Source organism: Lotus japonicus, chromosome 3, assembly GCF_012489685.1.
Source record: "Lotus japonicus ecotype B-129 chromosome 3, LjGifu_v1.2".
Taxonomy (NCBI): Eukaryota; Viridiplantae; Streptophyta; class Magnoliopsida; order Fabales; family Fabaceae; genus Lotus; species Lotus japonicus.
The window spans coordinates 67,699,913-67,727,503 of NC_080043.1; the positions used below are offsets into that span (position 1 = coordinate 67,699,913).

At 37.5% G+C, this 27,591-nt stretch overlaps 1 protein-coding gene across 1 annotated transcript; it reads right to left on the bottom strand.

Moving 5' to 3' along the window:
- Positions 1–405: 405 nt before the first annotated feature.
- LOC130745435 (DNA-directed RNA polymerase V subunit 1-like) lies at positions 406–23,829 on the bottom strand. Its single transcript, XM_057597673.1, has 19 exons — positions 23,672–23,829; positions 23,448–23,528; positions 22,486–22,591; positions 21,832–21,958; positions 21,625–21,740; positions 20,912–20,965; positions 19,323–19,493; positions 18,016–18,174; positions 16,039–17,931; positions 15,764–15,939; positions 15,405–15,477; positions 14,771–14,895; positions 6,985–7,124; positions 5,507–5,781; positions 3,524–3,697; positions 3,301–3,441; positions 1,682–3,207; positions 1,078–1,192; positions 406–918 (listed from the first exon to the last, which is right to left on the bottom strand). Exons 3-19 carry the CDS (start codon positions 22,564–22,566, stop codon positions 658–660), a joined length of 5,607 nt encoding a protein of 1,868 aa, XP_057453656.1. The 5' UTR covers positions 22,567–22,591; positions 23,448–23,528; positions 23,672–23,829; the 3' UTR covers positions 406–657.
- Between the last annotated feature and the right edge of the window lie 3,762 nt (positions 23,830–27,591).

The window sequence follows — 27,591 nt, forward strand, 5'->3', positions numbered from 1 at the left end:
GGAGTTAAAGGCGGTGGACACTTTCAGGGACCAACTTGGCTATTTACCCCAAGAAATGTTCCTATGAGGGAATATACTTGACGTACATTGCATCGGTGGGTCTCTATCAGGTAGTGGATTTACCTGTCACGAAATGTTTGAAACCTGTGTCCAGAAATCATTAGCCTAGTTTGCTGTTTCCACAGAGAAAAAATAATGTTAAACTTTAGTTGTTAAATGCAAAAAAGTGGCAGGAGCTGCTGCTGGAAAGAAGCTCTAAGGGGCATCCGAGGTTGGTTTATTGCCTCAAGATACCATATCATATTGTTAGAATATATATATATATATATATAGAGAGAGAGAGAGAGAGAGAGAGAGAGAACTGAAACTAGTGGATATCTGAAAGCCGAGTGTGTTTCAGGAATATCATAAAATGATGAGCAGGGTAAAGTTTGCAATGCACATCACATGCTATCATCATTTAAGAGTTGAAATATTCACATCTACACAACTGTTTCATCATAATTCATATGCTTCAAAAAATTAACAAGTGTTGAGAAACCCAACGAAATGGGAAAATTGGTTAGTTGTGAGTTGTGATAAACTGTCTATTCAGTTGCCTCAGCAGCCAGCGCATTTTCTGTACAATATTATGGACACAACTCTTCTAATCTTCTTCTACTCATTGGTTTCTGCAGGCACCGGAGTTTGAGGCTGATCCCCCACTGGAGTTGAGGTCTGATCCTGCGTTTGATTTGGGGTCTGGTCCCTAGGACGGGGCTTCCGGAAATATTTGCCTAAGAATGATTCAGCAATCTCAGGATATTTTTTCCTTATCCAGCTATCCAGGCACTTTCGGTACGAGAAGTCTTCCCTTCGCCCATCCTTTAAAACCACATACAGGCATCTGCTATCCTGAAAATTGGTGTGCCTGCTTACCTGTCACAAGTGCTCCCAAAATTAAATGAAGGAAAGAAAGAAACCAAAATAACATCACTTGGCGAACATCCTGGAATATTTGGAAATAGCAGCTAAGATCAAATAAAGTATAACTGTTCATGAAAGCTAAAAAGGCAATGAAATAGAATCAGAGGATACCATGACAAAATCAATGCCAGCGCCCATTTTGGTTTCTTTCTCTGGATGGTGTTCAAAGACATTCTCCAGGATAAACCGTTGGTCATCAGCACCCAGCGGATCCCCATCATTGTACCTGCATGCAGGAATATATAAGAAAATTAGGATAAGAATGAAACAGCTTAAGATACAAAATTCATAGAGGAAGTAGAGGAGGGAAGGAAAGCTCTAAAGGCCAAGATAGAATAGAGAAATGTACCAACAATCAGAATTGACCAAAAATGATCTGTGATAGGTAATATGATAGCTAATGGTATCTTATTCACACAAAAAGTAACTTCCTGAAAAAACTATGGTGGCAGTAAGCAAAACTGGTGAAAATAGAGGTAAAGGTTCTAAAATGGACAGGAATAACACCCACAGCAAAACTGTTTGTTTAAGCTAAAAAAAGTGGTTTGATGATCGTATGGTTTTATGCAAAGAAAATGTTGTCATTTGATTATCATCATAAAAATGCTTTTTATTATAACATATAATTACAATTACAACATTCTATAACATAGTAAAAACCTTTTTTTTTGTCAAGACTCAAGAACCTTGTAAAGACCTGCCTTAGGGAACTTACCCTTCTTGTTGCATTATTCGTCTGATGGACTGGACAATAGGTTCAATATCCTTGAGAATATCCTGTTCCTCAGATGAATACATATCCAACCTTGGTCCAGGTGCTCTGCCAGGACGATTCTTATTTTTCATGTCACCAGCATTTGATCCCCAACCTTGACTTTTCTTAAATGATTCTCTTCCTTGCTTTCCCCATTGAAAATTTCTATCACTGTCAGAATTAGCAGAAGCAATTTGTGAGTCCCACCCACGTGAACCTGCACCTTGATTTGTCTCTTTCTGGGGATCCCAAGCTTGAGTTTCTGGAAATTTGGGTTTTCCCCAAGAGCTATTGCCAACCTTCACATTGTCAGAATTACGTTCCCAGGCTTTGGATTTAGAAGAGTCTTCTTGCACCGTATCAGCTTCAACTTGTGATTCAGCTTTCCACTTACCCAAGCTTGATGAATCATCTTGGGCTCTCTCTGAACCACCATCTTGTGTTCCATCTTTATTTTTCCCCCAGGCTGACCAATCATTTGACTTGGGGTTTGATGCCTCATTATTTGCACCCCATGCATCAACCTTAGAAGAGCTTTCTCTGGTAACATCTTTTTGAGAGCTCCAAGAATCATCTTGGGCTCTTTTAGACCCACCATCCTGTATTCCATCTCTATTTCCACCCCAGCTGGACCAATCATTTGACTTCGGCTTTGTTGTATCTTTGTTACCTCCCCAAAAGCTGAACTTGGAAGAGTCTTCTTGGGTAGCATCAGAACCAAGCTGTTTCTTAGAGCTCCAAGAATCATCTTCGGCTCTTCTAGACACAACATCCTGTATTTCATCTTTATTTCTTCCCCAATTGGAGGAGTCATTCGACTTGGGTTTAGCTCCCCAAGAGCTTGGCTTGGAAGAGTCCTGGATAACATCAGCTTTCAGTTTCTGAGAGCTCCAAGAATCCTCATCACTACGTTGCTCTATGTTTGACTTCCAAGCATTGGACTTGGAAGAGCCTTCTTGGATAACAGCAGTTTTCCACATTTCAGAGCTCCCACACTCCCCTTCGGCCTTTTCAGCCACATTATCCTGTATTTCCGATTTATTTTTCCCCCAAGCAGTCCAATCATTTGAAATTGTTTTGGTCTGTTCCACGTTTCCATCCCAAGCGTTGGTCATCTGGGAATCATCTTTCATCACATCACGAGAAGTCCAAGAATCCTCATGGACTCTTTGAGAACCACCATCTTTTGTTTCTGCTTTATTACTTTCCCAGGCTGACCACTGTGTTGACTTTGTTTCAGTCCGATCAGTAGTTGAACCCCAACCATTGGATTCTGGACCGTTCATTGCTTCAAAAGTCTCTTCAAACACAGCATCAACTCCGGAGGTATGCTGTGGGGACAAGCTGTAATCAGCATTCTCCTCTTCTAGCAAATCATCAATGTCCTCACCCAAGCAAGCATTATTTTCTTCTTCCCCATTGGTAAGGCTTTTCACCATGTGAAGAAAATTGTAGACATCCATCCCGTCAAGGTCATTTGACTTTATCTGCAAAAGAAAAATCAATATAAAATCAAGTTTACAGAACCCCAACTGTAAATATTATCAAGTCCAACATTTAATCTGATTATAATTAAATACCTCTTTCGCATCCCATAGAACATCAAATTTTGATCCTGTTCCAACTGCCACAGGTTTACCCCAGGAACAGGAGGCAACGATGCTAGATAAAGAGTCTGTATGACATTTCTCAGCAGCTCGCTCAAAACATCTTTTAGGAGTCTGCATAATCACCATGTGCTAAATAAGAGAAAAATAATGGCATGATGCATCTCATGATTTTAACAATAACCAAGGCACTTACAAAAAGAGTTGCATCAGTGAATGGCACTTGAATATTTAATTGACGAGCCAGTGCTTTATATCCACCTGTATTGAAGCCCACCAAATTCCCGCCACAAGTCATACTGCTTGCTAACAGAATGAGATGCTCTCTAAGAACACCTTTTGCCACCATTTTTACAGATGCTGCAAGACGCTACAGAGACCAAAATGGGGGGAAGAGAACAAGGAAATGTTTAGCCCTATGACCAAGGCTCTTTCATGAAATTAGGTTCAATAATCAATGTTATCATTCTCATAATTTTTAATAGCAAAACAACACTAAAGAAAACTAAGGAGGATGAAAAGACTACCAAAAGAGACAGATTACAGACAAGAAAACAAGCAAGTAAGCATTGGGGGGGGGGGGGGTTTAATGCATGAAACAAGCCATCTGCCATCCAAAAATCACAATCTCTCAGCAGATACAACTTAGCAACATTCCTAAACAAAGAATGAAGACGGGTAGAATTGGGCACAATGCTGGTTTACTATAAAACACAATAGATGTACAATGTTTACCCCTTTTAAGGCACTTCATGGCAGAGATCAATTCATTATATTCTAAGGCCCGATGTACCACTTGAATGAATGAAATATTCTGGCTGATTATTCTATGAACAATGTACAGTATATATATACAAGAGTAGTCCCACAAGTTTTGGGATAACAATCACCTAAAATAAGGAAAGAATGAAAGAATCTATCAATCCTGATTAAGATAATAAAGATGTAATATACAAATATATATATATATATATTTACCCTTTATTTACTCTATTTAGGACATTTCCATCAGCAGTGCAGAAGATTAATCAAATGATGGAAGTGAGGGATGTTATTCTGGATGTGATATGGACTAAGTTACTGTTGGCACAAACACAACGAAGACACAGCTTGACACACAGGAGGTGCATCACTAGGTTGGTGATTGGGTATTTCTCAAAACACAGACGTATAGGCTTGAGAGTAAGACTTTGGCCAAAGGAAGAAATGTGAAGCTGGGTCCGTGATTTTATGGGCCTTTTCCGATCACTAGGTAAGGCCAGCTGTTTTGTTAATTAGTTAGTCCTTTAGTTATGCTAGTTAGATAGAAGGGGAATGGGAGGGAATGGGATTGGTAGATAAATAGGGGGAAATCAAGTTAGGAATGGAATCATTCTGTATAATTGATAGTTTGAGAGTGAAACGAGAAATCCTTTGTGAAGAGAAACCCTTGGGGAGAATTTAATTCTCTCTTTTCTTTCAGTTATTCAAAAAAAAAAATGGCATTCCTTTAATTCTTTCGTCAATTCTTCATCTTTCGCCGAGGTCCTAACAATATGAGCTTGAGTTGCGGCAGGACGGCATTCCACCCTTTCTTCCATGTCTCTCTTTCAAAGAAGGCAACTTCCCCCATGGCTGTTGCTCAACGCCTCAGCCCTTGCCACTAGAATTATGCGGCTCTGTTTGAATAAATGGAACTGAGTGTATGATAATCGAATTGGCTTAGTTAGGGATAGTTGTTATAGGTAGGAGATAAGAAAGTAGAAGAGCAATTTTGGAAGTTGTGAAATAAAGTGAAGAGAGGCCAGGCTCTCAAACGTCCGGGGCAATTGTACACTTGATGGTATCCAGAAAAATCCTTTTGTTATTCATTCTGTTATTTTCCATACCAGAACCTTAAACAAAGTCAAGCACCTGATCAACAACACCAGGTACCATACTATACAAAGACTAAAGCCAAAATCAATGACTCCCTTAACTCACTAGAAAATGTAAGCATAAGCTAGTAAAGATGAAGCTCTAAAAAAACCTGCAGGAAAACACAAGTTTAGTGTTTTAAAAGAATCCAAACAGGCTCCAGTTAAATACCAAGTTCTGCGTATTCAATGCATCCAGTTAAATGTATGCTAAAAGGTGCATAATCCCAAAAAGAAGAAGCAGACACTGAATATTATATTTAATATATTATTGAGATATTTACCTGAATTGCTTGATCAAAAGTACATGATATTCCCAGTAATTCCTGAATCTGCTTTATAGCATAAGGAATAGAACGCCTGGTATCAATCAGATGAAGGACAGGAAGGCAGGAATCAAGCACTATCCTCCAAGCATCACCATTTTGTTTAATAGATTCCTTCTCAAGAATGATGTCTAGTGCCAATTCACCATTAGAAGACTTGGATGGGTTGCGCACCCAAGTGTTTGTGTCAGGATTAACCCAGATTATATTTGCAGAGTTAATACGGGGGTCCCCTATATATTTAGGAGAGAAAATAGAAAGGTTATTAAAAAGAATATATGTAATGTATGCATGGATGATTATGAATGCACTAAAGCATATGAAAGAACAACAAACTAATAAATTGCTAAAAAATATTGAAAAGAAAAGTTGGAAGCAAATTACATTCTAAAAGGATAAATGAAAGTAAAAATTTCAAACTGAATCGAAATGCATGGGTGTGCCAAAGTGACACCCATGGGCTCATGCATTTGAGTACAGGACCAGTACAACAACCTATTTGTGCTTTCTGTGAAGGGCAGTGGAGTTTCTGACAATGGATGTATTGTCCAAAGGCAATTTAAAAACTAGAGGAGAATGGTCAAAGAGTTCTATTTGAATGAGGAATCCAAAGGACGCTGGCAAGATTATATAATTCAGAAAGAATTCCCTAAGTTGTCTATTTGGACGAGTTGACACATATTAGATTTTAGAGTTCTATGTTTCTTTCTCTTGATTAGTTATTCGCAAGCTTACTCAGATTTAACTTGAGGATAAATATCTTAGGAGTCTTATTGTTACTAGTTGGTATTGACAGTACTGGATTGAGTGGATTCCACTAGTAATAATAATACTTGACCCAATCAATAGAAGAAATAAGAGCAAAGAGAATCACTATCACACCGAAGTATCAAGTAAATCACATTCATTCAAAGTATAATTTTCTTGCTTTCACCTTCAATACATAAACTCTATATTAATAAAACAACCTCAAAAACTTGTTAATATCCCGTCCGTTACAGGTACAGATCTATAAAAATTAAATTCAAATATGTTAAAATAATTTATTAATAAGAGCAAATAAAATATATATTTAAAACTCAAATTTTAAAAGACTCAATGATTCTAAATGATAGAAAAAATAATTCAATGACGATTTACAAATATTCTATTATACTACAGTCAATGTTGATTGGAAATATTAGTATGGACTATCGGAATTAAAGAAAGTAAAAATATTTATTTTAATAATTTAGATATAAATTAGGATTTATTTAATGTGATTTAATATGAAGGCTCATGACACGTCATAATATACGAAACACATGTGGCTTCATGAGAAGAGTGAATGAATGGGTTCTCAAATTTAACATGCATACATATATATTACATACATGCAAATCTAAAGGGGTGGATATAGTACTTCATATTAAAAAAACTGAGTTGTAAGGAAATACCTTGGATTATTGTATCTAACAGAGCCGGGCAGATTGTGTCAGCTAGAATTTTAGTGGTTTCGTGTAAATCGTTACCATCACCAGCTGGCCAAATGAATGTCAAGCATGGTGCAGAAAAATTTGGAGAAACGCAAGACTCACTGCCAAGAAGAAATAGATAAAATAAAATTAACTACACAAAATAGCATGCGAAAAGCAATATAGACTCCAAGTACCTTGGAGAAAGCATGTGATTACAATGACCAGAGAAGGGCAATGCACATACGTAACCTGCTATCTTCTATGGTACCCCAGGAGGGAAAAAGACTTGAATTGTTGTTCATACAAACAACAAATATAATATGTAGGGGAGATAATAAAGAAATGGATATAAAAAATCCTCATAAAAATAAAATAAAAGTCAAAATGGATTGTCTGAGTATATACTTATGTCACACTCACACTTGGATCATGACTAGTAACAACTTAGAGCTGTTAAACATCTGTTAGCTTTAGCAAAAGCTGTTATACAGCTATTATTCAGTTTGCTAGAGTAACTAAATTTACTAACTTCAGCTATTCTATATAAAGTAAACAACTCTCTCTCTCTCATGGATTGGCTCCGAAACAGAAAAAGAAATCATAGGTTTTCAACGGAAATACTAGGGAACATCACACGAATATTCAATGTGTTGCGTCTTAGTAGCAGTATTGTCAAATATCCGCCATGAGATCTCATGGTGAAATTCCAGAAAGCCACCATGGCCGAAAATCTGCCATCAGTATTTATCAAATATGACCTGTTTTGGCTTAAAGTCATCTGCATTAATAGCACTACTTAGTAAAATAGAATTGGAAAAGTCAATATATGGTAGTTACAGTATGTTGGGTACTTCATAATGTAATCATCTATTTAATGTGATGCATAAGAACACACTGGAATTCCAAGTTTCAAGTTTCAACACCATACTTGTAACAACCAAAAAACTGCAAACTCATGAGACACAGGTATAATATAAAACTAACCCAAGAATATGAGAAATTTCTTAAAATTTCAAGATCGGATGTCAACTAGATACGTTAATACAAATTTATAAATAAAAACATATATGTTTACACAAATGGATAATTTTGTGGAGAGAATATTTCTCATTATATGAGCATATTCATATCAATAGCAAGTCATCATATTTTACAAAAGGATATCTGTGTAATAACAAAAGAGAATAGAAAAAGTCTTTCCCTTGCCCATATCATTATATACTCTTCCACCGACGAACATGTAACAAAATTACAAATTATCCTCGTATGTCGTATCCCAAGTGAAATGCTAGCAACACACTCTTTAAATGACACACTCCAACACTCTTTAGTGTGTCCATTAAAGAGTGTGTTACTAGAACTCCTCATTATCCTAATTCATGTAAGAATGTCACATACAGAAACCCTAGTTCTATTCAACAGAAGTTTAGCTCCATCAACTGCCTGTACTCTAACCGTATCATTTTCATACCCCTCCCCAATCATATCATCCCTAAAAGCACAGCTTCTAGTTTTAACTTAAACAGGGAAAACTCTTCTAATTCTATGAAGTGGATTATGTCTCTCTACTAATGTTCACGATCTAGTCTCTGCTGTAGTTCATCTTTCTTAGACAAAAGAAACAGGTTACAAAATTACATATTTTTCCAAATCTACGTCAGAATGTCACATACAGAATCCTTAGTTCTATTCAACATAAGTTTAGCAGCATAAATTGCCTGGCATTTCCTACTTAATAGTTAATACTAACTGTACTATTTTCATATCCCGTCAATCCCATCATCCAAAAAAGCAAAGCTTCTAATTTTTACTTGACCTATTAGAGTACATTGTATGAATGTGTACAGAGTTACACTTTAGTAGTTGCTGACTGTACTAACAGTCAGCACTAGGGTTGTTATAATGAGCTGGCAATTCAGTTAGGCTATGCGGTTATGCTTAGCTGTCAACTGAGTCAGTTAGATGCTTAGCTGCCAACTGAGTCAGTTAGAGTTTGAGTTTGTTAAGCTTGTTGAACAAGCTATAGAGTTCTATATAAGTTGTAATCAGTCTCTTGTATCATTAGCTTTTCAATCATCAATGATAAACACTTTTTACAATTCTGAGTTTCTCTAACATGGTATCAAGAGCCTTCTACGATCCTTGAGATCCTTTTCTGATTTTTCTTCTCTTCTTCATCATCATGGCTGATGAAGTTCATGCAGATCATGCTTCTGCAATTCCTATGCCAGTTCCGGTTGCTGTTGCTCAATCACAGTTGAGTTCTTCTACGTTGGTTCACAAGCTCACGCTGAAGCTTGATGACTCCAATTTTCTCTCCTGGAAGCAACACGTTGAAGGCATTGTTCGTACACATAGGTTACAGAGTTATCTTGTTCATCCAGAGATTCCACCGCGGTTTCTCAGTGAGCAAGATCGTGAGAATGCAGTCGAGAATCCTGCATATCAGGTTTGGGAGCAGCAGGATTCAGCGTTGTTCACGTGGCTTCTCTCTTCACTCTCGCCTTCTGTGCTTCCAACTGTGGTGAATTGCAAGCAGTCGTGGGAAGTGTGGCAAGCTGTGCTTGATTTCTTTCAGGCTCAGACGATTGCGCAATCAACACAGCTTCGATCTGAATTGCGAACCATTACCAAAGGATCGAAGAGTTCATCTGATTTTCTCAAACGCATCAAGTCGATCGTGAACGCTCTTGTCACGATTGGCGACCCGATCTCGTATCGCGAGCACTTGGAAGCGATCTTTGATGGTTTGCCAGATGATTATAGCTCTCTGATGACGATTGTTTACAATCGCGATCAACCTTGCTCGATCTCGCAGGTTGAAGCGATGATCATCGCGCATGAAGCGCGTTTGGAACGCACGCGTGTGCGTCAGATGCAAACTTCGTCTCCAGCGGCGTTTCTCGCTCACGCATCTGCGCCACCACCGTCGCCTCAGGTTGCGCCATCACCGGCGACACCTATTGCACCACCTCCGACGACAGTTGCGCCTCCACCGCCGGTGAACTCAGAGGTCAACTACGCTGCTAGTAGCGTTGACTCGTCAGGATCTGATGATCGCAATCGCTCCAGTGACTCACGCGGTTATGGCGGCGATCGTGGTGGCTACAATAACTACGGTGGACGTGGTGGTCGTTCCAATCGTGGTGGACGTGGCAGCGATCGTTCCGTTCAATGTCAGATCTGCCACAAGTATGGCCATGACGCAAGCATCTGTTATCATCGTGGTAGTTCTTCTTCTTCTGCGTCTCCTTCACACAGTGGTGTTCTACCACAGGCTGCCTTAGCCTCACTTCTTGGTTTCAATCCTAATTTTGGCATGCTACCACAGTTTGGTTACTCTCCTTTCAGAGGCATGTCTCAGTTTGGTTCCTCTGCACAGTTTGGAGTTCCGTTTACTGGAGCAGGATTTGGTGCTGGTTTTACCTATCCTTCAAGTGCTATGATGTATCCTACTGCACCTGCCTCTCTTCCCTTTGGCATGTTTCCTCGTGCTTCTGCTCCACATCCTCGAGCACCACAGGCGTTGCTCACAGGACCAACATCTTCTGCTTCTAACCTTGGCACTTGGTTTCCAGACTCAGGAGCAACACATCATGTCACTCATGATGCCTCTGCAGTTTCAGATAGTGTGTCTGTGGCTGGTAGTGATCAAATCCTGATGGGAAATGGTAAAGGTTTGGCTATAAAATCTGTTGGTTCTGCCTCTTTTCCTTCTCCTTATCACACACAAACCACTCTTACTCTTAAAAACTTGTTGTTAGTGCCTGATATAACCAAAAACCTTGTGAGTGTTAGCAAATTTGCCAAGGACAATGGAGTTTTCTTTGAGTTTCACCCTTTTCATTGTGTTGTTAAATCACAGGACACTTCTAGAGTTCTTCTTCGTGGCTCACTTGGCAAGGATGGCCTGTACTCCTTTGATGGCATGCACTCTTCCACATTTCTCAAGAATTCTCTTCCTGTTCAGTTTCCTTCTGTTTTTGCTGTTTCCAAGAATAATTCTGATGTATCAAGTCCTAGTGACTCTGCCTTTAGTATTGTACCTAGCCAAAGTTCTTATGACTTATGGCATAATAGATTAGGGCATCCTCATCATGAGGCTCTGCACAATGCATTGTCCACTTGTAAGATTCCAATTCCTAATAAATCAAAATTTCATGTTTGTCATTCTTGTTGTGTTGCTAAGTCTCATCGTTTACCATCCTCATCTTCTACTACTAGTTATTCTACACCCTTGGAATTAATTTTTACTGATCTTTGGGGTCCTGCATCGGTTGAAAGTACTTCTGGTTGCCTTTATTTTCTAACTTGTGTAGATGCCTACTCTAGGTTTACTTGGATATATCCAATTAAGAAAAAGTCAGAAACCAGCTCAGTTTTTCTTCAATTCCAGGCAATGGCTGAGTTAAAATTTGGTACAAAACTGAAATCAGTACAAACTGATGGAGGTACAGAGTTTAAGCCTCTCATTCCTCACTTTGTCAAAACAGGTATAGATCATAGAATTACATGTCCTCACACACACCATCAAAATGGAAGTGTGGAAAGAAAACATCGTTATATAGTGGAAACTGGTTTGTCATTACTAGCTTGTGCTAACATGCCTTCCCAATATTGGGATCATGCTTTCCTTACAGCTGTCTTTCTCATCAATAGGCTTCCAACACCAGTTTTGAGTAATCTCAGCCCTTATCACAAACTGTTTAAAGTTCCAGCTGATTACTCTATCTTGAGAGTGTTTGGAAGTGCATGCTATCCTCACTTGAGGCCCTATAATTCTTCCAAGTTAGAGCTCAGGTCTAGAGAGTGTGTGTTCCTTGGTTACTCTTCTTCTCATCAAGGATACAAATGTCTAGATAGTGATGGAAAGATTTATATTTCCAAAGATGTAAAATTCAATGAATTCAGATTTCCTTACACTACATTGTTTCCTTCCTCTGTATCTGACTCCTTTTCTTTGGGAATTTCTTCTTGTATACCACTGGTCCCACATGGTCACACACTGGCTCCTCTCCAAGAGCAGCAACATTCTGCTCCAGTGGTTCCTTCTCCTCAGCCAGGTACACCTGTTTCTGCAGTTGGGTCTACTGCGTCTGTTGAGACCATGCCCTCTTTGCAGACTGCTTCAGGTGCTTCTCCAGCTGTTCCAGGCACTCCTACTTCCTCAGGGTCCATATTTCAGCAACCAGCAGCTGTTATTTCTCAGGGAAATGTTCATCCCATGCAGACTAGAGCTAAGTCAGGGATTGTGTTACCTAGGCTTCACCCTACATTGCTTCTTACACAAGCTGAACCTACAACAACTAAGCAGGCTTTGAAGGATCCTAAATGGCTTCAGGCTATGCAGGCTGAGTATGATGCTCTCCTTGCTAACAACACATGGACCCTTGTTCCTCTTCCTTCCAATAGAAGGGCAATTGGTTGCAAATGGGTGTTTAGGGTGAAAGAAAATCCAGATGGTTCTGTCAATAGGTATAAAGCTAGGCTAGTGGCCAAGGGGTTTGATCAAGTGCATGGTTTTGATTATGCTGAAACCTTCTCACCAGTTGTAAAGCCAGTCACAATCAGGCTTATTCTTTCCTTGGCTGTTACTAAACATTGGCATATTCACCAACTTGATGTGAATAATGCCTTCCTTCATGGTGCCCTTCAAGAAGAAGTTTATATGGTACAACCACCAGGTTTTCAGCAAGAAGATAAGCAGCTGGTTTGCAAGCTTAATAAAGCTTTGTATGGTCTCAAACAAGCTCCAAGGGCTTGGTTTGAGAAATTGAGGGCTGCTTTGGTCAGAAATGGTTTCAAACCTAGCCGTTGTGATCCCTCTCTCTTCACTCTCCACACAGCAACAGATTGTGTTTATGTCCTAGTCTATGTTGATGATATAATCATCACTGGGAATTCTCTTTCACTGGTTCAACAAATTGTTACTAAACTTGATTCAGAATTTGCTTTAAAGCAATTGGGCAAGTTGGATTATTTTCTTGGTGTACAAGTCCAACATCTTCAGGATAGATCTCTTCTTTTAACTCAGTCCAAGTATATTGGTGATTTGCTGGAAAGGGCAGATATGGCTGATGCTAAGGGGATCTCAACACCAATGGTTAGTGGTGCAAAACTAAGTAAATTTGGTGCAGATTATTTTGAAAATCCAACTCTTTACAGATCTATAGTTGGGGCATTGCAGTATGCTACCTTGACTAGGCCAGAAATTAGCTACTCAGTTAATAAAGTCTGCCAGTTTCTTAGTCAACCTCTGGAAGAACATTGGAAGGCAGTGAAAAGGATTCTTAGGTATCTCAAAGGGACTATTCATCATGGTTTACACATTAGGCCCTGTTCTCTATCTTCACTAGTGTCTTTGGAGGCTTTTTGTGATGCTGATTGGGGCTCAGATCCTGATGATAGGAGGTCCACTTCCGGATCTTGTATTTTCTTTGGTCCTAACTTGGTTTCATGGGCTTCCAAGAAACAAACTCTAGTAGCTCGTTCTAGCACTGAGGCAGAGTACAGAAGTCTGGCCAATACATCTGCAGAATTGCTTTGGATTCAATCCTTACTTCATGAGCTTCATGTTCCATTTTCTACTCCAAGAATTTACTGTGATAATATGGGAGCAGTGGCCTTAACTCATAATCCTGTGTTGCACACCCGCACCAAGCATATGGAACTTGATATCTTCTTTGTCAGGGAAAAAGTTCTCAATAATTCTCTTCATGTGCAGCATGTGCCTTCTATTGATCAGCTTGCTGATATATTCACCAAGGCTCTTTCTCCTACTCGTTTTGAGGCTCTTAGAAACAAACTCAATGTGTGTGAGAAACTGGTTTCCCACCCACCTTGAGTTTGCGGGAGGATATTAGAGTACATTGTATGAATGTGTACAGAGTTACACTTTAGTAGTTGCTGACTGTACTAACAGTCAGCACTAGGGTTGTTATAATGAGCTGGCAATTCAGTTAGGCTATGCGGTTATGCTTAGCTGTCAACTGAGTCAGTTAGATGCTTAGCTGTCAACTGAGTCAGTTAGAGTTTGAGTTTGTTAAGCTTGTTGAACAAGCTATAGAGTTCTATATAAGTTGTAATCAGTCTCTTGTATCATTAGCTTTTCAATCATCAATGATAAACACTTTTTACAATTCTGAGTTTCTCTAACATGACCAGAGACAACTCTGCTAATTCAACCAAGTGGATTATGTCCATATTTACTAATGTCTCACAATCTAGTCGCTCCTATAGTATGCCCTTCATCTTTTCTAAACAAAAGCAGAATGTTCGAATGCACATAAACCAAATCCCCGTCTCTTATTAGGTTACTTTGTTTACCTTCAAAAATGTAACAGAGTATATACTCTAACTCCTCACACGAGACAAAGAACAAGGCTGTGCAACAAACTTGTAGACAAAAATACCCTTATTTAATTATTTAATACTACTACCACTAAATGAATCACATTAATTCCACTCTCTCCCTTCCCATGCTTCAATTATGCGTGTAAACTATAAAGGGTAATCTTGTAAAGTTAATATATGTTATTATTTTATCAAATTCAAGTATATAAATTGAGGACAAATTTAATGCTAGCAACTACATTAACTATATTTCCTAATATAGTTGAGGTACTTATTTGGATCTTATAATAAAAGTGAGGTTCAACGTCTAAGGGTATTGATCATATGTTCAGCAATTAATTACATCAGGTAAGCATGAAAGTTAAGAACTCAGCAGCCAATTAAATGTATATGGTCAAAACTAAAGATTCACCTGAAAAATAATTCAGTTCTCTTGAAAATTTGATTAAATTTCCTTTTCCGATTGAAAGAATCAAGTTTTTCCTGACATCTTTGAAAAACTTCAGCCATATTGATCTTAAGTTCCTCCAACTTCACCTGATAAAAAACAAAAGGTTAATAATCAAAAACATTAAAGCAATAATAGTAATAATAATAATAATAAACGATGGTTACAATATTAAGACAAAAACAATCAACTTCAACCCACAAAGTGCCATCATTTGCCGCTATGCTACATCAAAATCATACTTCGCCTTTCAAAAAAAAAATCAAAATCATATTTTCAAAAGGTAGCATCTTTTTCAGTGGTTACTCAGGTTTTCTCTTAAGAGACTAATTATAGGAAAATCTTGTAAAAGCAAAAGAAAACATTAGAAAAATAAAATGCTTGCTCACATCTGCTTTCCAACACCACAGCATGCCAGATAAAGAAAACACATTTTTATGAAGCAAAGAAAAATGTTCAGGCATGTTGGTTAACTATATTTTAGGAGGAAATTTCAGTAAAAGGCATGACTAAGGGACATGGATGCACCAATATCTAGATTCAAGTAAGTAGCAAAATTTAAATAGGCCGAAATTTGACATAAAAGAAATCCAATAACCTCATCCAAATGAATATGACCAACAAGGCCAGCATCAATTTCAGAACCTTTACGTTTCCGCTGTTGTTGGTATCTGCAGCCAAAAGACAGTTGCCAAAAGAAAACATTAATACATACCATCCCTAAACTATAACAACCTGTTCATTTCATGCATAGATTATATGTTTTACAACCAACAAAATAAGGAGTCGACAGGTATAAGTGCAATTGACAATATTTACAGACAACTCATACCATAAGACATAAAGTAATAAATAGACAATGGTTGATCTATTCCTAAACAATAACACAATTATTCTTAGATAAAAGATATGTGCAGAATAAAGCCGCAAAGAATAACATAAAAAGAGGAAACTTACTCAACAATGAAATCTACAGCTGTGTCCTTAAGGCTGACTTTTCTCAATTGATTTTTAACCGCATACGCTGCATTTTCCCGGCAATAACTCCTTCCACAATCACAGTCATTCAAGTATAAAATTACTCGGCGATCAATTGGTTCATTTCGAAAGTGGACCTTGCAGAGTAGTATTTCCTGAAGATAAAATGCATTGATAAAAAAAATCAAGACTAAACTCTATTCCAGAGATATGAAAAAAAAAATGTCCATAAAACGCATAGATGAAAATATTACCTTCATAAGTTCCCAAGAACAATTGCTGCTAGGACTAGCATCAAGAACTGCCTTATATGCAGGATTTGACATTGCAGTTGCAGCTAAGACACCTACAGGCTCACCAGCAGGGAATAAGTAGCTAGCATTGTCTCCGGCTTTTAACCCATACTCGAACTGAATGATGGAATTACTACATACATTTCGCACAGTTCCATCATAACAAACTACAACATCCCGAAGGATGGCCATCAAGTTTTTAAATAAAGTTCCAGGCTCAGACAATCCTCTTGAAGAGCGAACCATTATCTCTCTTGTGGAAATTGAATGTACTAACTCTTCAAATGGGTCCAAACCATGGAAAAAACAACCTCTGAGTAATCCATATTCAGCTGAGGGATAACCATCTCCATCATAGTCACATTTTAATTTAAAATGTGACGCAACATCCTCCAACAACCCCTTGGAATACAGTCGCCCTCGCACAAAGAGTTGCTGCCCAAGGAACCCTATCTGTTGTGTCACCTTATCAAGAGCTGATTTACTTTTGGAATCAATCATATCCCCAAGTCGGGATGATTTTGAAGCAAATTTTATAGCAGGAAGTTCAATGTCTTGCATGTGCTTCTCTAATTGCTGTGCCACCAACTCATTGTATATAAACCTCAACTGATACAACAGTGGGGAAACTTTCCCTATGTTTCTGTCTGTAATCCTTTTCACGGCCCCAGATATTGAAAAGTCATGTAAGCCAACGCTAAATCCATTACTGAATATGCATTCCATCAAAAACGGTTGTAACACATCAAAGAAATTCAATGCCTCTTGAGGACCCTTCCCAAAGAACACTGACGCTGCTATTTCATTTATAACTGCAGGAAGAACATCCCTACCCAAATCAAATCCTAAGATATCACTCTCCCTAATCAAGTAACGTCCCCCAGTACAATCAAAAGATAAAGGCAAAGCACACTGCAAAATTTGGGTTGATGTCCAATAACAATCACCAGAACCGGCCTTCAGCAAAGCAGGCTGTGGCAAAGGCAAGGAAAGAAACATTGCCAATTGATTAGCTGCTGCTCTATCCATAAAACCTTTCTTCACTAACATCTTCAGTGACAATAAGGAATCCGAGGATAATTGTAGGTTCAGATTACCACTGTGAGAGCTGAGGAGCTGTTTCTCCACCGAGAATAGCTCCACTACTTCAGCCTTAGCAGCAAGTGACTGTGGATAAAATAGATGGACACAGTCACCATCAAAATCAGCTCCAAGGGGTCCACAAATTAAAGGATTTATCTTCACTGTGTGGTCATCATGTATGTAGACTACAAGTGCTTGTAATGAGTGTTTGTGAGTTGTAGGTGGTCTGTTAATGAAGACGATATCCCCATCCATTATCCTTCTATGAACTATCTGACCAGGCTTAAGATATGTGTGCCCCTTTGAGCCCTCCCTCAGTGAGTAAGTTGACACACCTTCCTTGTAGGCCAGACACAAATTTTCATCAACCAACTTCTGTAAATAACACATATTATGGGAATTTACTCTCTCTTCAAACGTTATCCTCTGAGCAATTTCATGCGGAATTCCTACTTCATTTATCCTCTTGTACCCATCTCCAGTTATCACACTCCTTGAAGAAAAACCTGAACCCTTACTTATAAATAGACTTTTCATTTTATCAAGCCATGCTTTGTTTGATGCATCACTCAGCTCTTTATTGACACCGAAGTGTGTTTCTATATCACGGGCAGGTTTAGCACAGCCCCTAATTTGAAGATACTGATCAACCACAGACTGCAAGTCATTTGCTTCCACTTGATGAGACTCAAAGTTTGGTTCACCAGATCTTGAACTTCTGATGACTTCAACCTTCCTGAGCAATTTTCTCAGAAATGTCATGGAAGGATCCTGCAAAGCAAGAAAGATAAGTTACTTTCAAGAGCACTATAAAATAATTTTACAAAGCAACCAATCACATTCTCATTTCCTCACCGAAGACATGACACTGACGCCATCGGAAACAACAGGCACAGACAAGCAATTTGGTGGTACAGGAAGATACTTTATTACATATCCATCTTGAGGAAAATATCCTTTTCCAGCTAGTTTTTTCTTGGTTTCTAGAGGAAATCTCTTGATCATTTCCATCACCTGTTAGATATGTAGTGAGTCAACTATAAATCAAAAGCCAATGACAAAGTTCCCCTGAAACGTATAACAGCTAGAACTGAAACTCTCAAGTATAGACCTCAGACAAAGCAAAAACATTTTACAAGTATCAATTTCAAATCATATCGAAAATGCAAATACCAATTCAAGCTGCGAGATGAAATCAAAAAATAAAATGGTCAAGCTAATATCAGGTCCCACTATAAAGATCCGTGAATTAAAAGGAGCATTACACCGTTCGTAGGCAACAGAAGAAATAAAGAACAGATAGAAAAGAGATTAACTTTATCGAGTCTGGCTCTTCTCTATGAATCTGAATCAAATACAATTGCAGAACCAAAAGATAAGATGTGGAATGGAAAAAATGAAAAACACAGAATGGTGTTTCTCACAGTTGACAGCTCCAGGAAATTTGAAAGTCCTGAGCCTCCAACCAATCTCTACTTCAAGTATAAAACCTAATTACTAATATTTCCCTCCAATCATTTATACCCTATCATCTCTCCCACTCGAACTAAATTAAATGTTCCAACTAACTATTAGAGTCTAAATAACTATTATGGTCTGCTAAAAGATATCTTTGAATTACCGAGGGTGAAAATGACCAAGCCCAATGATAATGTCACATCCAAAATATGCAATTTATAAATGACTCACTTTGAAGGATGCTTGTATGTGGATTGCAACATGACATTTTAAAGAACATTGTTGGAGTATGCAGTTACTATACTCCTGTTGAACAGAATTATGAACTCTGTTACTATTAATTAAGCTGCTGTAACAGCTTGTATTAGCACATGGATGCACATAGAAAGTTGTGATTCGTTAGTTGCTCACTGATTAGTATATAGTTGAACACATGGTCTCAAGGTTATTCATTCAATAAAATAAGAGATTCAGTTCATGGTCTCCCTTTCTCTCACTCTAAATGAAATCAGACAAACACATACATAGACAGTCATGAGGACATGTGAAAAGGAAAAAGAGAAAAATATGAATCATAGATGCCAAAAAATAGAGAATACTGAAAGAAAAAACATAAAGTAAATTAGATATATAAAACCAAACAAGTAAAAGAAACTAGCCACTGTAAGAACCACAGCAACAATGAAAAGCAGTAGAAATCGAACCTCACAAGGAAGCAAAGCTCGAGTATGATCAACCTCATAACGATAGCCATATTTGTCCAAAAACCTCCAAAAACCATCCTGCATCTTTGACTTAGACACTTTAAGTACTAAGTAGCAAGCTCCATCACCTGTTTTGACTTCCCGTATAGAAACTTGTGCAGCATTAGGCTCCTAAAAGGGAAGAAATACAGATCTCAGGCACCTTGGATAGGAAATAGTGAAGAACTAGTTGAACAATAAATTGATCATTAATAAGAGAAAGCAGCATAACCAAAGCAGAGATTAAGTAAACGGAGGACAAAGAAATTTATAGAAAAACTGTTTTCACATCCCTTCGGGTTCTACATATGACACCTTTATAAGATAGAGCAAAGGAAACAAAACGCCATTTGGATGCAATGGACAATCTTGTCCCGAAAAAGGCCGTATTATAGTTAAGATATAGTCAAGATCAATATCCACTGCTAGAAATGTAACTAGAAAGAAGATTATCAGAGAGAATTCTGTATTTTCATTTTTAATGAATACAATAGTACAGTGCTACTTATAGGAAGTAGTAGCTGGCACTATAATCTAGGTTTCTGTTACAAGTTACAACAGAGTGCTGAGTCAGCATAACAGAATCATAACAAAGCTATTCTGTTTTAACTATAGCATGACTTAGCACTAACACAAATACAACGGAAGCTTACATAATAAATACAACGCTAAATAAACTCTAACATTCACCCAGCTGGAGGACTTTTAGCTTTGTTCTGAGATCAGCAAATATTTGCTTGGAGAATGCTAACATTCACGCAGCTACATGTACATGAGCTGGAATATGAGATGATGAGAGTCTTAGACTGAAAAGCACAGCCATTGTGCTTTAACTGAAAACAACTGGGGTAGAGTTAGCAATACCAAGTTCACTAAGAAGTGATTGTATCCATACAATCTCAGTTGCTGTAAGTGCTAAATTTCTATATTCGGCTTCAGCACTGGATCTTGCAACAAGGGACCTGGAAATATTTATTGGGGGGACCAAAAGCTATAAAAAAAAATTGAGGGGCCAATTTAGGTGCGACCCTATATTACAAGGACCTGGAGCGTATTTAACCCTACAGAAATTTAGTGGCAAACAATAATATTAACAAAAAGCACAAAAACTAATCCCTACAGAAAAGGAGGAAAATGTCATAATCAACCGTAAGAACACAAAACTCATTACAGAATATCTAATTCCAGGGAACATCTGCAAGAATAGAATCTATTTTTAAATTTCTAATAAAAAAGAAGTGTATTTAAATATTGACAGCTCCTGTCCTGCCTAGTAAAACCTAAAGATCCAAGCATTGTACAGGACTGTGTTACCAGGGCCTAAAAGGAAAAATCATTTACTTGTCTGTCCATGTTAAAGGAAAAAAGAACAATATTATTATCATCTTAATTTCACACTTCTCCGGTGCAATCTAAATACTCCCTAGCCTTAATCCGTGATACAATATTAAAAATGTACCCATTTTAAAACAAATTCAAATATGAAACTATGTGACAACGGACAATATGTCAATAAGAAAAAGGATATTATATGATAGGTTCATGCTAACCTGACAGCAGGGAGACAATAACCTCTGTGCCAAACCACTGCTTGAAGATGGAAACTGAAAAGTTGTGAACCAGTACGATCAACAATACAAATGGCAGAAACAATTTACAGTACAGTACTACAAACAGTTTTCTGTAAAGAAAAGTATGCAATATTTTTTTCTTTAAAAAAAAAGTTAAGGCAGAAAATGGGTTATGTAAAACAACTAATTTGCAATTAATTACTTAATTAATTATTGACTACTTATGCACATAAAGGACATTTAGTAACTTGAGTATTAAACTTAATTCATAAACTTAAACTAAATTGAACCAAATTTGTTACAAAGTAGCACTATATGCTGATATGCCAGCCTAGGTTGTCAATCCCTGCAGGATCCCGCAAGATCCCGGTATCCCATCCCATCTCAGCCAAGTACTAGGATGACCACCACCGTCCCATCCCACTTTGCTGTCCCGTCCCCATTATCGGCATTTCCCGCACAATCCCGGAAGGGTCTGACGTTTTCAAAGATGTACTCCAATTTTAAACATTGAAGTTTTTTTAGGGCATTTCCAGTTTTTTGTGATGACAAAAAATGCTAGATGGGAGAAAGAGTTCGACCCTCTCCTCACTTCCGCTGCACTCTTTTCCCTTTTATATTTAAGACATAAAAGCTAATAGACATGGCAAAAAGCAGAAGGATGTCAAGTTCATATTCCAGTTGAGTGATACCTTGGTTTTCTTCATCTTTAAACAGTTTAAGCAGACCAGGCTCAGCATTTTCTTTAATTCACTAACATGACTAGGATGATATATTGGAACTGGAAGCTCAATATATCCAAAGTGACCTGAAAATTAATATTGATACAACATTAGTTCATCGCAAATGCATCCTTTTTCTACCATTGACATAAAAATACCAAAAATAAGAAAACAGACCTTCACATTTTCCTGCTTCAGAAGTACCACAAGATTCACATCTGCCATATTCAAGGGGTAGCCCAAGGAATGGATTTGAAAGCTGACTAGCATGACTAATTGAGGAGTCACTTATCGATGCTGTACACTATCAACCAAGAAAAAGAAAGAAATTTGTCAATAAATTTATCGAATCCAATAAATTATTAAATAGGGCATAACATCATAGTAAGGCTTATATACATATACGTTTATCAGAAACTATTTTTAAGTTTGGTGAGAATTTAAAAAAAAAAAAAAAAACTGACTGTATCCCCAGAGAGAGAATAGCATTTTTAGTTTATGTTGAAGTTTTAACTAAAAAGCCGCACTGTAGATTAACAATGACAAAAACATTCAAGAAATATTAAAAAAAAGTAACAGTCCAAGGCAACCCAGCAGAAAAGACCATTAAATTTTTAGTAAGTATTTCCTAACATCCAAGCATGCCATCCTCCATCCTCAGCACTTATCACAATGACACTGTCTAAAATTTATACTAGTTAACCTCAACCATATCACCAAATAGATGGTGCTTTCCATCTGCAGAGTACCACAAAGAACTCAACTGTTCTGGGGTGCAGAATCTGATAGTCACGCAATTTAACAGAGAAATATAATACATTATGTACTCACAATTTCCTGCCGAGTAGCCATACCAAATTGGATCCCCACAACGTTCCCATCTAAAAAGCTCAAAGTTGGATTCTCCTCCATCACTTTCTAGGTAAATCTACAGTGCCTGTGAACAGATAACTCATGATCATGGTCGTCATTTGTAAATATTGCAAAACTTCAGCACAATTCAGACAGGAAATCAAATAACAAATAATGGAACGGAAAACACTAGAAAGGCAGCCAAGTGTAGACACACATAGTCTCCCTTTTACGAATAATTTGACAGAATTAAGCAAATAAAACAAATCTCCAAAAACTGTAGAGATAACATGTTCATAATAATTAAGTACCATAAATGTCTGAAGGGATTGCTAAGATATCATATAATATCCAGAATATCAAGCACCCAAACAAAGAGGATATGCTGCCATTCTTACTTGGAAGTACCAGAAAGTGTTAATTACTTCAAATTTCAACCACAACTACATGAGTAATAATCTCTTGTGAACAAGATTACCCCTTTACATGGTTTTGCATACATAAATAAACTCACTAATCAACTTCTCTAGAGAACACAAAGTAACCTAAGAACTCATCTACTAAGTAACACCCCAACAGACCCAAAAATACATAACATGCAAGATAACCATCATCTGACCCAACCATCTAAAAAGACACAGCTCCCCCGACACTTCGAATCCCTTTTCACCAAAACAAAAGCTCACTCGCCTACGCTTCCATTTCAACGAAGCTAGACGCATTCCGAAAATTTTAAAAAATAAAATAAAATCAAAAGCAAAGGAGTGTGAATAAGGTATTTAAGAAAACAAAAGCCCTAAAAAGAAAGGAAATGAGTAATGCATTGAAAATTTCCCCCAAAATGATGATGATCTCCGAAGGAAACACAGCTAGTCAAACAAAAAAAATCCAGGAAAACAAACACAAAATACAAAATGAGCATAAAATATTTCGATTTCGACCTGTTTTTCTCGCTTCTGAGAAGCGAGAATGTGTGGTGTGCGTACTCTGAGCGTCTCACAGAGCTGGCTGAACGAAAAACCCTAAACCCAAACAAAAACAGAGAAATGAGAAAGCGAAATGCGAAATGCGAAATGCAAGAATCGGAACCGAAACGCGACATAGATCGAACCGATTTTGCATGAAACGAAAATGCAGAAGCATGGAAGAAGGAAAATCGAAGTACCGAGTCGAGAGCGTTCGATTCTGCAGCTGCTGAGAGAGAGAGCTTGAGGGTTTTGCAGAGAGAAGTAGAAGAAGGGAAATGAGAGTGACTGAGAGAGAGTGTGTGAGTGAGTGAGTCAAATGGGTTTTGTTGTATTTCAATTTCAATTTCAATTTTTGTGTGAATTTTTGTAATTTCAATGAATTAAAATTGGGGGAAATTTGTTTTTGCGTTTTGTACTTTTTGCAGATTTTGCAGTCCTGGCTTTCAGGAGCGGGGTTTTGGTTCAGCAATTATGCTTTTGTCCCCATTGACTCTTGGTTTCTATGTTTGGTTGATCCTTGCCCTATGTGCATGATTGGAATTTCGTTATTTTGGTACGTGAAAATTATGATACGGTGGCTACTAACCATGGTTAAAAAAACTTTCACTTGGGTTACTAAGCTAGTAGTTAAATAAGTTCTTGCATTTTTTTTTGAAAGTAGCATTTTTTCTAAAATGCGTGTTATTTTTTTATTTTTGTTTATATTTTGTTTCCTCTAAGTTTCTACTCCACTTACCTAAAACTTAAAAAAAACTCCATTTCATTACTCACACCTCACCACATCCGACCACACCACACTCTCCGTTACCTTCATTTTCCTTCCTTTATCCTTCAACTTCTTCTTCCTCACTCACTCCTTCTCCTCTTCCACTAACTTTCGCTTCCTCATTCACTCCATGTCCTTACCACAATCACTTCATCTCGATTTTCTTTATCGCGTTCTTCGTCAAATCATTTTGAGGTTGACTCATATCTACGGGTTATCAAGTTCTCGGTACGTAATTATTTTTGACTTTTAACTTTCAGTATGTATTTTGAGAAAATGTAGTTGAAACGTATATCGGATTTTTAAACTTGGTATTGTTGAAATACAATACTGCTTTTTCAAGATCCCGATTTTTTTGGCTATTTACTTCGAGAAGTGAAAAGCTCAGAACATATATTTGAGAATTTGTACGTTCGAGTTTCCAAGAACCTGAAACAGGTAAATGTGTCATACCAGGAACATAAGATCCTGAATCGTAATCTTCAACCAACCTAAAGAATTGGTCTCCAGAGAGACACTTTCCCTAGGAGCTTGGACCATTCCATTTAGCAAGTTTAGGTACTTTGAATAACCAAGGATGGTCACCCATACATTAGCCAGTTTGGCACTCTGAATTTGAAATATCACTTTCAAAGTCCACAAACTTACTAATGTTGGGGATAATATCCGCATCACCCCAACCATTGAAAACCCAAAACCATAAGAGGTGTGACAAAAAGAAAAGCATAAGAGGAAGAAGAGAGAAATTTGTGTGAAAATTAAGGATTGGGGAGCCTATTTATAGAGCTCCATCAGCCATAGGATGTAATGAAAAACATAGGAAATATCAGATGCATTTAATGGCTTTTACCGGTTGTTGAGTTATGGGCAATGGTCGGTGCATTTTCACCGCACTCTCAAAGTGCGTCTCCGTCGCATTGACAAAATGGGGTCTTAAGTGCGAAGGTGACGCTCTTTAAAGGTGCGTTCGACAAGGGTAATTTTGGGTTTTAGGATTTTTCTTGGGTCAGAATAATAATTCCCGAGTTTTAAACAAGGCATTTACTAACAACAAATCCTACAGGCGCTAAGCAAGATCAAGACTTTAAGCGTAAAAAAGTAACGGTTGAGTAAAAATGGGTTTTTAGCTCATATTTCATATCTACGGCACTACGCCGAGAATCTAAGGGCATAGATCATGAATATGAAGTGTATAGAAGGTATAGAAGACATTTGAAAGAAGAAATCAAATTTAACGGACCTTTTTACAAAAAGCTCAAAACTTTGAGCACAGAAAGACATGTGAAAAGACACGAGAAAGAAGAAAGGGATGCAAGGGTTATGATCCTTACCTCCGTGTCTATCCAATACAACTGAAATCACGACGATCCGGCAAGAAACGACGAAGTTCTCCCTTCTTCTCTCTATCTCTAGTCGCGGCCTCCCTTGGTGGAAATGAGGAGAAAATGTGAGTTTCTCCTTTTATAGGAGAAGGAAAAAGAAGAAAGAGAAAGATTTCGCGGGTCCGATTGTTTTGGTACATTCATCTGCTGATAAAAATTGAGTATTCGGCGATAAAATGTCGAAACTCATTTCAAATGAGAAAATGACTTAAACGCAGTCTGCTCCAAAAACTACTGCAAAACTACTTTTTGCAATTAACATCGGATGAGAAAACTTCCTTCACAAGAAAGATTCCTAGCAGCGAAGGAAATTGGACTACGCAGGTGGAATTTCTGAATGGAGCAACCTTTTGTATAGGGTCTCGCTCGAGTCACCTGCGGAGATAAAATCTAACTTAATCGAGTTTCTAGAAAGTGAAAACTATCGAGTGTACAGTCGAAAGTTCCGTAATGGAACACATGTCAAGGTAAAAATACCCTAATGGTATAATCTTTCTGGCGATTTGAAATATAACCTAAACGGTGCTTTAGAAGCGAAAATAACCTTTTTTGGACACTCCGAACCATAGTCGGGTGCGAAAACGGCTCGTGCTAACATTCAAACTGGCTATAGTCTCATAATCAAACATATTCTAAAATTAATTATCATATAAATAATTTCCATGACTCGCAATTAAATTCGAGTCCGGAAAATAACATAAAAATAATAGAATATAAACACTCAATTAATTAATAAAAAAATAAAAAAATATTCTCGTTATTTATTTCAGGGTCTTACAAGCTTCCCCTTCAGACCTCTCTCTCGATCTTCAGATCCATGCAGTGGCTCTTTCTTCTCCTTGATTCAGGTAAGATTTCTAGGTTCTCTTCACCAATCTTTGCATTAGTGTTGTTGTTATTGATTTATCGAATATGATTTTGTTTTTGGAGTTGAAAATTTATGTTGATTACTATACGAACTTGCAGGTAGATCAATGTTTTTCTATTGCTGCTTGAGGGCTTGTCATGTAGTTTTCCCTGTTTAGCTTGTTAGAATTTAGTTGGTTCATCATGTTTGAGTGTTAGTGGTGTTCAGTTTTCTACAGATTACGAAACTAAACTCAATCATTTTTCATTTTCTATTCTTAATTTATGATACCAGTCTCAGTCTGAACCTAATTTGGAAAAGACACTGATCCAAACTTGCCATAATGTTTCAAATTACTTATCACTTCTCTATATTAGTGTACTGGTGCTGAGTATCTGTGTGCCCCAATTGAGGGAGTTGATTTTATGCAAGTGTGAAATCAATAAATCAGAACCATTATATAATTAAAATTTGAACTAAGTTGTTTAAGTGGTAGTTTATTATAATCTTGGTAAAATTATTTTTTATATTTGTGAATCTCTTTGTATCTGGCCAACACTGAAGAGTACATTGAGGGACAGTTTACTTGAAATTTAGGAGAGATATAATCAGGTAACTTGCATCCCGACTATTCTATATGCTATTGTTTTTTGTGTATTTCCTGCATTTGCATTGATTTAGTATAGTCTGTAGTTATCATTCCGTGGTCACTCTTGATGGGTATTGTTGCTGACAATACATCTTTTACCTAAAGGTTCTGAAACAACTCCTATATCAGTTTTGATTGTGGTTTTTCAGTGTCTTCATAGTTACTGGCTTCCTTTTTTTCTATGCATGATATTAATATCAGGCACTTGTTGCACCTGCTGTAAAAGTTGTTGAGAAGGTTCCTAAAAACCTTATGAAAAAGCTGCTGAAAAGAAAGGTAAGAAAGTAGAACCAGTGAAGGAAGAACCATTGGATCCCTTAGTTGAAAAACTTCGCCAACAAAAGTATATTGTTTACTGTGTTCTTTCTACTTTGTCTACCATGTAGTTCCTTTTGGAATGTATTACTATGGATACAGATATCATATATTATTACACACTACAATAGTGCATTTGATAATGTGTGAGTTTTCCA